At 35.0% G+C, this 12955-nt stretch overlaps 2 protein-coding genes across 9 annotated transcripts in view; one reads left to right on the forward strand and one right to left on the reverse strand.

The window, feature by feature from the left end:
* MNS1 (meiosis specific nuclear structural 1) overlaps positions 1–4300 on the forward strand; it is a 54230-nt gene extending 49930 nt beyond the window's left edge. Inside the window, 3 exon segments of the mRNA XM_047766279.1 lie at positions 2187–2312; positions 3717–3779; positions 3781–4300. Of these exon segments, the coding sequence (XP_047622235.1) occupies positions 2187–2312; positions 3717–3779; positions 3781–3810 (219 nt within the window). The 3' untranslated portion in view covers positions 3811–4300.
* The window catches only part of TEX9 (testis expressed 9), a 302725-nt gene that overhangs the window by 105030 nt on the left and 184740 nt on the right, over positions 1–12955 (reverse strand). For 7 of the 8 annotated variants that reach the window (XM_047766282.1, XM_047766283.1, XM_047766281.1 and 4 more), the window contains 2 exons: positions 5298–5432; positions 4367–4665 (listed from right to left, as the gene is read on the reverse strand). The exons of the other annotated variant lie outside the window; for it this stretch is intronic. In XM_047766282.1, the coding sequence (XP_047622238.1) occupies positions 4591–4665; positions 5298–5432 (210 nt within the window). In that variant the 3' untranslated portion in view covers positions 4367–4590. Of the gene's footprint in view, positions 1–4366; positions 4666–5297; positions 5433–12955 lie in introns of those variants that run through there. 8 annotated transcript variants of the gene reach the window in all.

A 12955-nucleotide genomic window follows, 5' to 3' on the forward strand; every position in this document is an offset into this window, starting at 1 on the left:
GAAGGTGGACTTTATCCAAGGGGACCCACTGAGTAATTAAGAAAGCTACATAATATCTGCACTTTGAAAGATGACTCAAGGACAGATGTGAGGGGTAGGACTGGAGACAGGAAGCTCATTAAGGAAGTTATTATTATTACAGTTATCCCAGTGATAGGTGGTGAAAGCCCATGTGAATGGAGAAGGATCCATCTGTGAGATGTTAGGAAGATAGAATTTATGGGGGTTGGTGACCAATAAGGCTTGGAGAGTTGAGAAGAAAACTAGGCTATTACTAATAAATAATGCTATTATGTACTTGTCTTCAGTGAGTGAGTGGTGATGTTTTACAGAAAGAGTATCTATAAAGAAAAACAGATTTTGAGGGGGAATATAATCCCATTTTGTCCACAATGATTCTGAGGCCCAGGGTAAGATTTCTTAATTAGAAATGTGGATTTAAGAGTTGGTGAGGGGGAGTTCCCATTGTGGCGCAGCAGAAATGAATCCAACTAGTATCCATGAGGTTTGATCCCTGGCCTTGCTCAGTGGGTCAGGGATCCATCATTGCTGTGAGCTGTGGTATAGGTTGCAGACACGGCTCAGATCCTGGGTTGCTGTGGCTGTGACACAGGCCAGTAGCTGTAGTTCTGATTGGACTAGGTCTGTGACTTTGGACACATTGATTTGTCTATTTATGTTTCACTCATAAAACTGAATTAATACTTTAAGAACCAAATGAGATAATAAGTGTTTTGAAAAGATAAAGAGCTCTAAATATGAAAAAAAATAGATTAGGCATATCATAAATATTTTAAGTAGTAATTACAAGTGGTAAAAATAATTAACATTTATTGAGCACTTTCATATGTCATTTACTATTCTATGCTCATAACAAGCAAAGTAATAACTTTTAACTTTGAACCCTGTGAGTTAGGTATCATTACTACCCCCATTCTAAAGATGTGGAAACTGAGGCATAGAAAGATTATTGTCTAAGATTTCACAGCAAGTAAGTGGCAGAGCTGGGATTAATAAATTAACATCACAATGCTGATCTTTTCCTGCATGGGAAGACAAAAAGAAACCCCAAGATATTCTTGTAATCTAACAGATAGTGATCTGTTAAGCATTCTGCTGAGTGTTGGTGAGGGAACCAAAACAAACAAAAGCTCATTGTGGTAGCTTCTAATCTAGCAGAAGAAAATAAGACACAGATAACCAAAAGATTCAATTATATTTAACACTTTACTGAGAATACTTTTCTTTCTCTTCTTTTTTGGCCACCTTGTGGCATATGGAGCTCCCAGACCAGGCATCAGATCCCAGGTACAGCTGTGACCTAAGCCACAGCTATGGCAATGCTGGATCCATGACCCCACTGTGCCAGGCTGGGGATCAAAGCACTCTGAAGATGCCTACCAATTCCATTGTGCAACAGTGGGAGCTCCAAGAATATGTTTCTTAAATGTACAGTGTAAACATTTGTAGAATGTTGTATAATTTACTAATTATGCAATACATTTATGGCAAAACTATGTGGTTTATCTGGAAATACATAAAAGATGAATAAAAGAAGACAGAGGAAGGCTATTCTAAGTTGGCAGCATACAGAATTGTATCACATGGAAAAATCTAAATGATACGTAGAGGAGTTTGCATTGATAGAAACTGGTTTTATTGTGATTTTTAATAGGAGATAGTAATTTAAGAGTGAAGTGATGAGGACGTATGAATAGGTTAACAGAGCAATGGAAGGAGAGAGAAAGGGAAAAGTTTAAATATTTTAAAGAAATAACAGATGAAACTTGTAATGATTTTTTTTGAACATATAGGATAGAGGGAAGGAAGATGTCAAAATAACTCTCAAGATTTCAAATATGAGACACTCAAGGAATACAAGTGCGTGCTGTTATGTTTTGAGTTGGAGTTTTGAGTTTGTCATATTGAGTTTGAAATCAAACATGCAAGTTGAAAAATCCTGGAGGCACTCAATAAATAGTTGAGTTAATTAGGAAATGACTTCTTTGAACCTTTTTTCTATGGTAATGAAGAGACTATCATGAAAATATGACTGTGTGTGTGTATATAATGTAACATATATATTATCTCACATCTACCAGTTTTACCTAATTTACTGCAAAAGTACTTTTGACAAATTCTTAAAAGATTGTTTTGTGACAAGAAAAAAATTTTTACATCTCTAGCAACGTGAACTGGAGGAATGGCAGTTGCAGCAAAGAAGACAAGGATGTGTTAATGAAATTATTGAAGAAGAAAGACTAAAACTTCTTAAAGAACATGCTACAAAACTACTAGGATATCTCCCTAAAGTAAGTTGAGATTTAATTCATAACCCCTAATAGTGGGGGGGGAAATCATGGTATTAGGATTTCAGAGGGCCTGGGTTTCACTCACTTCTTGTAGTTACAAAGCAGCAGTGGCATGTGGAATAGTAATTGAGTATTTCCAAAATGAGAGAACTTATCTTGGCATAGTTTCAGTATGAGTTGGAATTACTGAATTGAAATTTTAAATGTTCTTTCTCCTCCTTTAGTGTAGGAGATCTCAAACTAAAGCAATTTTGATCCTCTGTATACCAAAGCTCATGTTATACAGGAAAACCATGTAATGGGTAATACTAGTAACAGATACATACTTGAACTGAGTCTGAGAGCCAGACCTGCTTTGTAATAAGAGGTTACATTTTAACTAGGTAACCTTGGTTTTTAAAAACACTTCCAGAAGATGACAAATTTTCATGTATATCTGAAAGACATTATGACTATAAAAATAACAACTGAGTTTTACAGGCCACATAAACATCTGGACTCCTGTAAATAAAATTTCCATCCTTCAGATATACAAATTATGCCATTTGATACTTTATTCAATCAAAAGAATCAAGTTTATATTTTGTTTAGTCCAGTGCAAAGTAAGAAGAGAAATGTAATTATTACCTAGGAATTTAGAGTCTAATTAATTAGGATTAGTGAATACTAAATGATGTATTAATGACAAATGCCATATGGAATTGATAAATTTAATAAAATAGACTATAAATTCAGGCCAAGTCTTGGGATTTAGATATTTGTGTAGCAGAATAACTGTAGGAACAGGAGAGCCTGACAATAAAACTAAAATGATTTTATCCCTTAGATCCTAATGGCTCCAAATGATCTAAATTATTCTTTGGGTTCTTTAGATAATAAGTTAATGTTTAATTTTATGTTAAAGGGATTACAATTAGTTGGCTTAACTCCAAACCTGGATTCTTTCCTGCAAGAATGAATGTTTGCTGATTAGACACAGAACTGAGGCAGGAGCCAGTGCCATGCATGAATCTGGCAAAGCTTTGTCTCTTCACCCTGACCTCCTTCATATCATACTGTAGGGTTCTTTCAAAACAATGGTAGAGGGTACAGTATGGGTTAAATTAATTCCCATTCAGCCCATCAAGGCAGTAAGTAGTACTTGTAGTAAATAAAGCAGAAGAGCCCAGATTTTTATGAAAAGTTTTAACACAGGATCTGATAAATCAGGAAATCAGGTCATTCTAAGAATATTCAGTATATATGTTTATAAAGTCATAATTTCAGGGAAAAAAGTTCATAAGTATATGAAATAGATTTCATTATTCTGAAGACAAATTTCAGGTCTGTTTATCTGTTAGTCTTACAAACATTTAGTGAAATATTCTGGCATTCAAAGTAACCCACAAAATATTTTTCTTGTAGGGAGTATTCAAAAAAGTGGATGATATTGATATGCTTGGTGAAGAATTCAGAAAAGCATATCGGAAAAAGGAGTGAAATCTGTGAACATAAGTGATATCATTTGGTAAAATCTGGATTCTTATTTGTATGTTACCACTAGATGTCAGTGTAACTTTTGTTTTACAGTTCAGTGAGCACAGGAACCCACTGTCTTTCGATTTTCTAAAACATCTGTATTTCATCATTTATAAACAATTTTACCTGTAAGAAAACATTTGTTTTCTGATAAAAACTAAATTACTGAATATTTTTAAACTGCAGAATTAATTGCAAAGTTAATTGCTTTTTATTACACTATTGTTTTTGTATGGTAATTTCAAGATGTGAGTGCTACACCACACTCAATATATAGATAAATATATCATAGGCCAAACTCAGAAGACTAACTTCTCCAGTCCACTTCTACCTACGTTTGTGTTTAGGAACTTAACCGCCCTGAGTTGGCCAGGAAAAATCTTTTTCTGTCTACTATAGGAGAGAGAAAAGTAAGGAGTGAGGAATTTCAAAGTACTGGTTTTGTCTCAGATAAACATCATTTATAAACTAGAGCTAAATATTCAGTGTAGCTGAAAAAAATGCTAGAAGGTCATAAGAAAGACAACAGAATCAAAAGTTAGATTCCTATTGCTTTATTTTACAAAATATTTCTATTTTCTGATAATTAGCTATCAACTTTATATCCCCAAATCTAAATAGGGAATTTGGAATTATTTTGATTTTGTTATCGAATATCTTCATTACCTATAAAGGCAATTCAAACTATTACAACTTAAGTTAAAGAGTATGTTTTGCACTTTATATACCATGCACTTTAGGTTAAAAAGTCAATCACTTATCAATTTCCCCATTCAAGTGCCTTCATAAATTCCTCTTCGGTGAAAGACAGCATCCTGGCAGCTTCAATATGCATCTGTGTTTTAAAAACATAGCATCGTCTAATTTGGTATAAGAGTAGACCCCAGAACCAGGAAATTTGTGAAATGTGTAATATGCTATCAGATTATAAGTTTCGTTGTAAGAATGTGTAATGTTAATTCCAATAAGCATGATACTTAAAGTAGTAATTACATACAGTGGTCAACCTCTAAAAGCCTTTGTCCACTAGTAGTATTGTATCAATCTGTTGAGAGAACAATTTAATAATGTTATGATTTGTCACCTCTACAAAAAAGAATGGCAGAACCATGGATTGAGTCCTCTTACCGCTAGGTAACTCCTATAGTGATGGTTTGGAATCAGTTTTCACTCTTCAAGGTTTAAAGAGGTAAACTGATCCCTGAAGATAATAGTTACTTTTATATATGGTATTTTCTTTAGTTAGGGAGTATCTGTACTGTATGTAAGTCCTATTTCCACATTACTAATTCATCTTCATCTAAGTGTAGATAAATTTTTGTGACTAAGCATGTCAAAATAAAAAACATACTTAAAGTTGAAATACTAAATATCTTAGTAGAAATGTTCAAATATAATATCTAAGTAGAAATGTCCAAATATAATATCTATTATTTATTTTAACTTTGTTTTTTAGGATAAACTCACCTTCTGCCTTTTTAAAACATCAACTAATTTTAATTGTTTCTTGAACCCTATCATTAATTCTCCTTTTTGCTTTTCTAGCTTCTTGTTTTCTGATTTTAACACTTCGATTTTTTTGTGTTCTTCATTTGCTATATCCTGCAAAAGAAAAAAATTCTATGTATTCTTTATAGTACTTTGATGGAAAAAATGATCACATCAGCAATAAAAACTATTTAGTTTTTGCATTATTAAATTACTATAATTTTTATAACTTTTAATGATGCTCACACCTGAAGCATTTTTAAAAAGGTTTTAAAAAACATTTTAACTAATTTCTAATAATGCTAAATTTCTAATAATGCCAAAGTAATTTACATTTGAGGGCAGAAGTGAGTAATCAGTAGTAAACAGAAATTGGAGGTGGTTATGATCCTTGAAAGAACAGAAGCATACTAGTTGAAGATCCATCTTCAGCTTGCTTCTGAGAGCACCTTTCAGTTCATGGGTTGACAGGGGATAGATTTAAAGCAAAAAGCAGTAGTCTTACTGGGCTGAGGAATTATACTGCAGGGCTACTATGATGGTAGAAATTTTAAGGTAGGAGATCATCAAAATCTTCCCACATAGTTCCCTCAAATACATGGCAGACATTTAAATAGTATTTGCATGGTGAGACTCCTAGGAACCATAAAAGGCAAAGAACTGAGCAAAAAATTCAGCCACTGCCTATGGAAATTATAGATTACCAAGTCTGTAATCCTGGTAAAAGTAAGATGAGCTCTGCGGCAACTTGGACAATGGAGAAAAAGAGCCAGTGAACTTTAAGATAGGTTAGTAGAAGTTATATAAAGTTCAGGAAGATCTTGTACTTGGAAAAAATGTTAAAAATAAGTCTTTCATGCCAAAGGAAAATGATATCAGAAGGAAACTATATATTCACACATAAAAAAGAAAAAAAAGTATCAGAAATAGAAATGTGGTATTAGTAGAGTTTTTCTTTAAAAATTCTCTTTAAAAGATAATGGGGGATGACTTTGTTTTTTTGCTAAGATGGCAGAGTAGAAAGACCCTGAGTTTACCTCCCACCATGGGTATACCAAAATTAAAACTACTTACAGAGTATTCTAACAGAAAAGATCTTCTCTAAAGAAGGAACCGCAAGATAAGTAGAAGGAGCAGCGGTGCCATGTGTCAAGACCAATACCCCAGAATGGGTGACCCACAGATGGGAGGATAATTACAATTACAGAGGTTCTTCCCAAGGAGCAGTGGGTCTAAGCCTCACACTGGACTCAGCCTGGGGGATCCTGTACAGGGTAGAAAAGACCGCAGAAGATCTGGCTTTGAAGGCCAATGGGGCTTACTTTCAGGAGACCCAGAGGGGTATGGGAAATAGAAATTCCACTCTTACAGAGTGCACATAAAATCTCACATGCTCCAGAAGTCATGGAAGAAGCAGTGGTTTTTGAAAGGAGCCAGGGTCAGACACACCTGCTGATCCCTAAGAGGCAAGAATCCACTGAAGCTTATCCTAGGGACACAGACATTGGCAGCAGCCATTTTTGTGAACCCATTCTACCAGGTGGACACTGGTGCTGGGAAGCACTATTTCAGACTCCTCTTCTAGCTTATTAGCATCTGGACATGGCCCCACCCACCAGCCTGTTAGCACCAGTACTTTGGGGAAGCCTCAGGTCAAGCAACTAGCTGGGTGGGGACACCACCCAACCACCACCAGCAAGCAGGTTACTTTAAAATCCTATGAGCCTGGAACATGGCCTTGCCCATCAGAGGGCCCAAGACCCTGCCCCACTCACAAGTACACAGGCACTTGTCCTGGGATCCCCAGGGCTTTGGAGCCAGAGACCCTGGGCTCCAGCTCCATGCGTCAGTCGGCAGACACCAGCCCAGCATCAACACAGCCCTGCAGTCTGCTATGCCAGGACTCAATCCACCCACCAGAAGGCTGGTACCAACAATGAGACACTGTGCCAGTAGAGAGAGGGAAGGGGGTTATAAAATAGGGAATTTAGATGTATGAGGTACTATTATAAAATAAGCTACAAAGGTATATTGTACAGAACAGGGAATATAGACAGTTATTTTAAAATAACTTTATAGTTCATAAAAATTTTTAATCACTATGCTGTACACCTGAAATTAATACTGTAAATCAGCTAAGCCTCAAAAAAAAAAAAAAATTGGGCAAGTTCCCATTGTGGTTCAGTGATAATGAACCTGACTAGTATCCATGAAGCTGCAAGGGGTCTGCAAAACCATGAGGACCAATGATGAAGAGATTATGGGCAGAGGAATAAAACCTAATACCTAAGGCCTGGAAAAGCACCAGGACTGAAACTTTTAGGAAATGAAGACATTTAAATGAGGGACAAAAAGGCTTTAAGGCAAAAACAATTAACAAAATGGCAATAAGAAGTTCCTATCAGTTATAGGTTGAAACATAAATAGACTAAACTCATAAATAGGAAGAATGGATTAAAAAAGATGTAACTATATTTTGTCTACAAGAGACTCACTTTAGCTCTAATGGTACACAGAGATTGAAAATGATGGAATGGCAAAAGATACTCTATGAAAACAGTAACCAAAAGAGAATGGGGTGGCTATAATAGTGTCAGACAAAACAGCATTTAAGTCAAAACCATTAAAAGAAACAAGGACATTTCATAACAATAAAAGGCCAGCTCACCAAGGAGCTATAGCACTTATATATGCACCAAACCTCAGAGCTACTAAATATATGACTTAAACATTGACAGAAATGGTAGGAAAAGTAGACAGCTCACAGTACAGTAAGAGACCTCAATACCCTATTTACAATAATGAATAAAGACAGAAGAACCACCAGACAGAGGGCAATAAGGGAAAAGTACTTGAGCAATGTTGTAGACCAACTAGACCCAAAAGACTTATCCAGAACAGATCATATATTAGGCCCCAAAACAGGTGTTAGTAAATTTAAGGACTAATGTCATACAAAGTATGTTTCCTATTTATAGTGAAATGTAACTAGAAATCAGGAGCATTAGGAAAATAGGAAAATCCAAAAATTTAGAGGAAATGAACATACTCAAATATTCAATGAGTTAAAGAAGAAATCAACATATAAGTGAGAAAAGATCTTCAGGCGAATGATAATGAAAACACAACACACCCAAATGTAAGGGATGCAGTCAAAGTAGTGCTAAAGGAAACTTAAAGCTATGTATATTTACATTAAAAAGGAAGGAAGGTGTAAAATCAATAACTTTACAACTTAATTAGAAAAAAGAACTAAACCCAAAGCTAGTTGAAAATAGGAGATAATAAAGAATAGAGCAGAGTCAATGAAACAGAAGATAGAAAAACAGTACAGAAAAATCAGTGAAACCAAGAGTTCTTTGAAAAGATCACCAAAATTGACAAAACTTTAGCTAGACTAAGAGAATGAGGACTCAAATAACAAATATTGGGAATGGAAGAGGGGACATTGCAACTGATTTTATAGAAATAAAATAATAGATGGAAGAAAATATCTTACAACAAATACCACAGAAATAGAAAAGGTTGTAAGAGAACACTATGAAAAATTGTACACCAAAAAACTGGATAACAGATGAATTCCCAGAGTATCACAATCTACCAAAACTGAATAATGAAGAAATAAGAAATCTAGATAGACCTATAACTAGTAAGGAGATTGAAGGAATAATCAACAATCTCCCAACAAAGAAAAATCCCAGGAGTTCCCGTCATGGCGCAGTGGTTAACGAATCCGACTAGGAACCATGAGGTTGCGGGTTCGGTCCCTGCCCTTGCTCAGTGGGTTAAGGATCCGGCGTTGCCGTGAGCTGTGGTGTAGGTTGCAGACGCGGCTCGGATCCCGCGTTGCTGTGGCTCTGGCGTAGGCCGGTGGCTACAGCTCCGATTCAACCCCTAGCCTGGGAACCTCCATATGCCGTGGGAGTGGCCCAAGAAATAGCAACAACAACAACAACAACAAAAAAAAAAAAAGAAAAAAAAAAAGAAAAATCCCAGACCATATGGCTTCACTAGTGAATTTAACCAAAGGTTTAAAGAAGAATTAACACTAATCATCTTAAAGTTTCTCTCCCAAAACTGAAGAGGACAGATAATTTCCAAATCAATTTCTGAGGTCAGCATTAACTTGATACTTAAAGCCTTAGACACTCTAAGAAAATTCAAACTAATATCCTTGAGAAGTACTGATGCAAAAATCCTCAACAAAATAATAGCAAACAATTTCACAGCACATGAGGAGGATTATACACAATGGCCAAAAGGGATTTATTCTTGAAATGCAAGAATACCTATGAAAATCAATCACTTAACACCCCACATTAACAGAATGAAGGGACGATCCTCTTAATTAATGCAGAAAAACATCTAACAGGATGCAACATATTTTTATGATAAAACTACTTAACAAACAAGGAACAGAAGGATTCTACTTCAACATAACAGACATACATGAAAAGCCCACGGCTAACAGCAAACTCAATGCTAAAAGACTGAAGGCTTTCCCTCTAGGATTAGAGACAAGACAAGGATGCTCATTTTTGTCACTTTTAGTCACCCTACTGGAAGTTCTGGCCAGAGCAGCTATTGAAGAAAAATAAAAGGCATCCAAATTAAAAAGTAAAAGGGAGATTATCTCTGTTCACAGATGACATTATCTTGTATGTAGAAAAGCCTATAAATTCTATAAGAAAACTGTCAGAATAAATTAATTTGGAGAAGTTGTAGGATATAGAAATAACACCAAAAAATCAGTTGTTTCTATATACTACTAATGAACATTGCTAAAAAGAAATTAAGAAATAACTACTAATAATACCACCAAAAAAGAATCAACTACTTTGGAATAAAAGTAACCAAGTTCCTGATTTCAAAACTTATTACACATCTATAGTAATCAAAATGGTTTAATACCAACATAAAGATCATAAATACCAATGGTATAAAGAGCCCCCAAATAAAACCCTGCATATAAAGTCGAATGATTTTTCACAAGGATGTCAAGACCATTCACTATAGGAAAACATGGCCTCTTAAAAATGAATGAAATTCTGACATACGCTATAACATGGATAGAATTTGAGGACATTTGCTGAGTGAAAAAAAACTAATTACGAAGAGACAAATAGTATATGATTCTACTTATATTAGGTACTACCTGGAGTGGTCAAAATCAGAGACAGAATTGTGGTTGCCAGGGGTCAGAGAAAGGGGAATGGGGAGTTATTTTTTTTTTTTATTGGACACAGGCTTTCAGTTTTTGGAAGATGAACAAAGAGTTCTGTAGTTTGGTTACGCAACAATGTGAATATATGTAACACAACTGAACTTGTACACCTCAAAAATCAGGGTAAATTTTATGTGTAATAAAATACAAAGGGTTTTGTTGTTTTTGTTTGTTTTGGCTGAGCTCCTCAGCATGTATATGTTACTGGGCCAGGGATCAAACCTGTGCCACTGCAGCAACCCAAGCTGCAGCAGGGACAATGCCAGATCTTTAACTCACTGAGCCAGAAAGGAACTCCACAAGGTTGTTTTCTTTCTTTCTTTCCTTCTTTCTTTCTTTTATTTTCCTTCCTTCCTTCCTTCCTTCCTTTCTTTCTCTTTCCTTCCTTCCTTCCTTCCTTCCTTTTAATTTAGAAAGTTCATTAACTCTTTAAAGCAAAAAGAGTAACAATGTAGTAGGGAATTTGAAAGTAAAATGTATGACAACAGTAGCAAAAAGGGCAGAAGAGAAATATACTGCTGAAAGTTTTATACACTATTCATAAAATGCTGTTACTTAAAGGTAGACAATGCTAAGTTAAAGATGTATCTGATAAATGATAGTGTAACAAAAAATGTAGATAAAAACAATAAAGGAGATAAAATCATTAAAAATATTCAAGAGGAGAAAGAAAATAAAGGGGAAGAAAGAACCTGAATATGTATGAATAAAAAACAAATAGCAACTTGATTGAGTTAAACTCAACCATTATTAATAATCACATTAAATGTAATGGTCTAAGCCTCCTAATTAAAAAATAAGAGATTGTCAGATTGGCTTAAAACAACAGGAAAATTCAACTACATGCTGCCTACAACAAGATAAAAAGGAGTTACAAATAAATGGATGGAAAAGACAAGCTACTGTCAACACCAATTAAAAGAAATTACATGATTTCAAGATTTATTATAAAAGTATACTAATCAAGACAATGCATTAACATGAGGAGAGGATACACATTGATGGAACAGAACAGAGATTCCAGAAATAGATCCACCCCTATCTGGGCAACTAATTTTCAACAAAGGTGGCAAAGCAATTCAATAATGAAAGGATAATCTTCTCAACAAATAGTACTGTACATATTCAACAATGAACCTTGACCCTTATATCATGCACAAAAACTCATGAAAACATAAAAGCTCAAATTATGCAACTTCTGCAAGAAAACCTTAGAACAACTCTTAGTGACCCCTTAGGTCTAGAAAATAATTCTCTTTTTTTCCCCCTTTACAGCCACATCTGTGGCATGCATAAGTTCCCAGGCTGGGGTTGAAGTGGAACTGCAGCTACCAACCTACACCACAGCAATGCCAGATCTGAGCCACATCTGCAACCTAAACCTCAGCTTGCAGCAATGCTGGATCCTTTACCCCCTGAATGGGGCCAGGGATCAAACCCACATCCTCATGGATATTAGTTGGGTTTTTAACCTGCTGAACCACAACAGGAACTCCTAGCAAAGAATTCTTAATTAGGATACAAAAAGCACAAACTATAAAAGAAGAAAAACAAGAGATTAGACTTCATCAAAAGTTAAAACATTGCTCTTTAAAAAAAAAACTATTATAAAAATACAAGGCAAGGGATAGGATATTTGCAAAACAGGTATCTGACAAAAGACTTGTAGTTAGGATATATCAAGAACTCTTATAACTCAGTTATAGTAACAAGTCAACTAAATTCCTAAAAATGAACTAAGGAAATAAAAACTTAACCAAAGAAGATACTTAACCAAAGAAGATATCAAGACTCTCCTGAACAACCAATAAATGAAAGAAGAAATCAAAGAGGAAAAAATCTTGAAACATATGAAAATGGAGGCACAATATACCAAAACTTACAGGAGGTATGTAGTGAGAGCAGTTTTAAGAGGGAAGTGCATAAAAAATACCTACATTAAAGATCTCTGCATTTTTACTCCTCCTTCCCCAAGTTTAATGTTTTTGACATCATATTTTACATCTTTTTGTTTTGTGTAAACCTTAACTACTTATGATGACTATAGATGATTTTACTACTTTTGTCTTTTAACCTTTATATTAGCTGTATAATTGGTTGATATACTACCTTTACTGTATGTTTGTATTTACCAATGAGATTTTTCCTCTTGTAGTTTTCCTATTTCTAGCTGTGGCCTTTTCTTTTTCATTTAGAGAAGTCCCTATAACATTTACTGGGAAACTGGTTTAGTGCTGTTGAACTCTTAGGTTTTGCTTGTCTGTAAAGTTCCTTTTCTCTCCTTTAAGTCTGAATTATACCCTTGCTGGGTAGAGTATTCATGGCTGTGCAGGTTTTTTGCTTTCATCATATTAAAATATTGGACCACTCCCTTCTGGCCAGTAAGGTTTCTGCTGAAAGTCTGCTAACAATC

This window comes from Phacochoerus africanus, chromosome 2 (genome assembly GCF_016906955.1).
Source record: "Phacochoerus africanus isolate WHEZ1 chromosome 2, ROS_Pafr_v1, whole genome shotgun sequence".
NCBI lineage: Eukaryota > Metazoa > Chordata > Mammalia > Artiodactyla > Suidae > Phacochoerus > Phacochoerus africanus.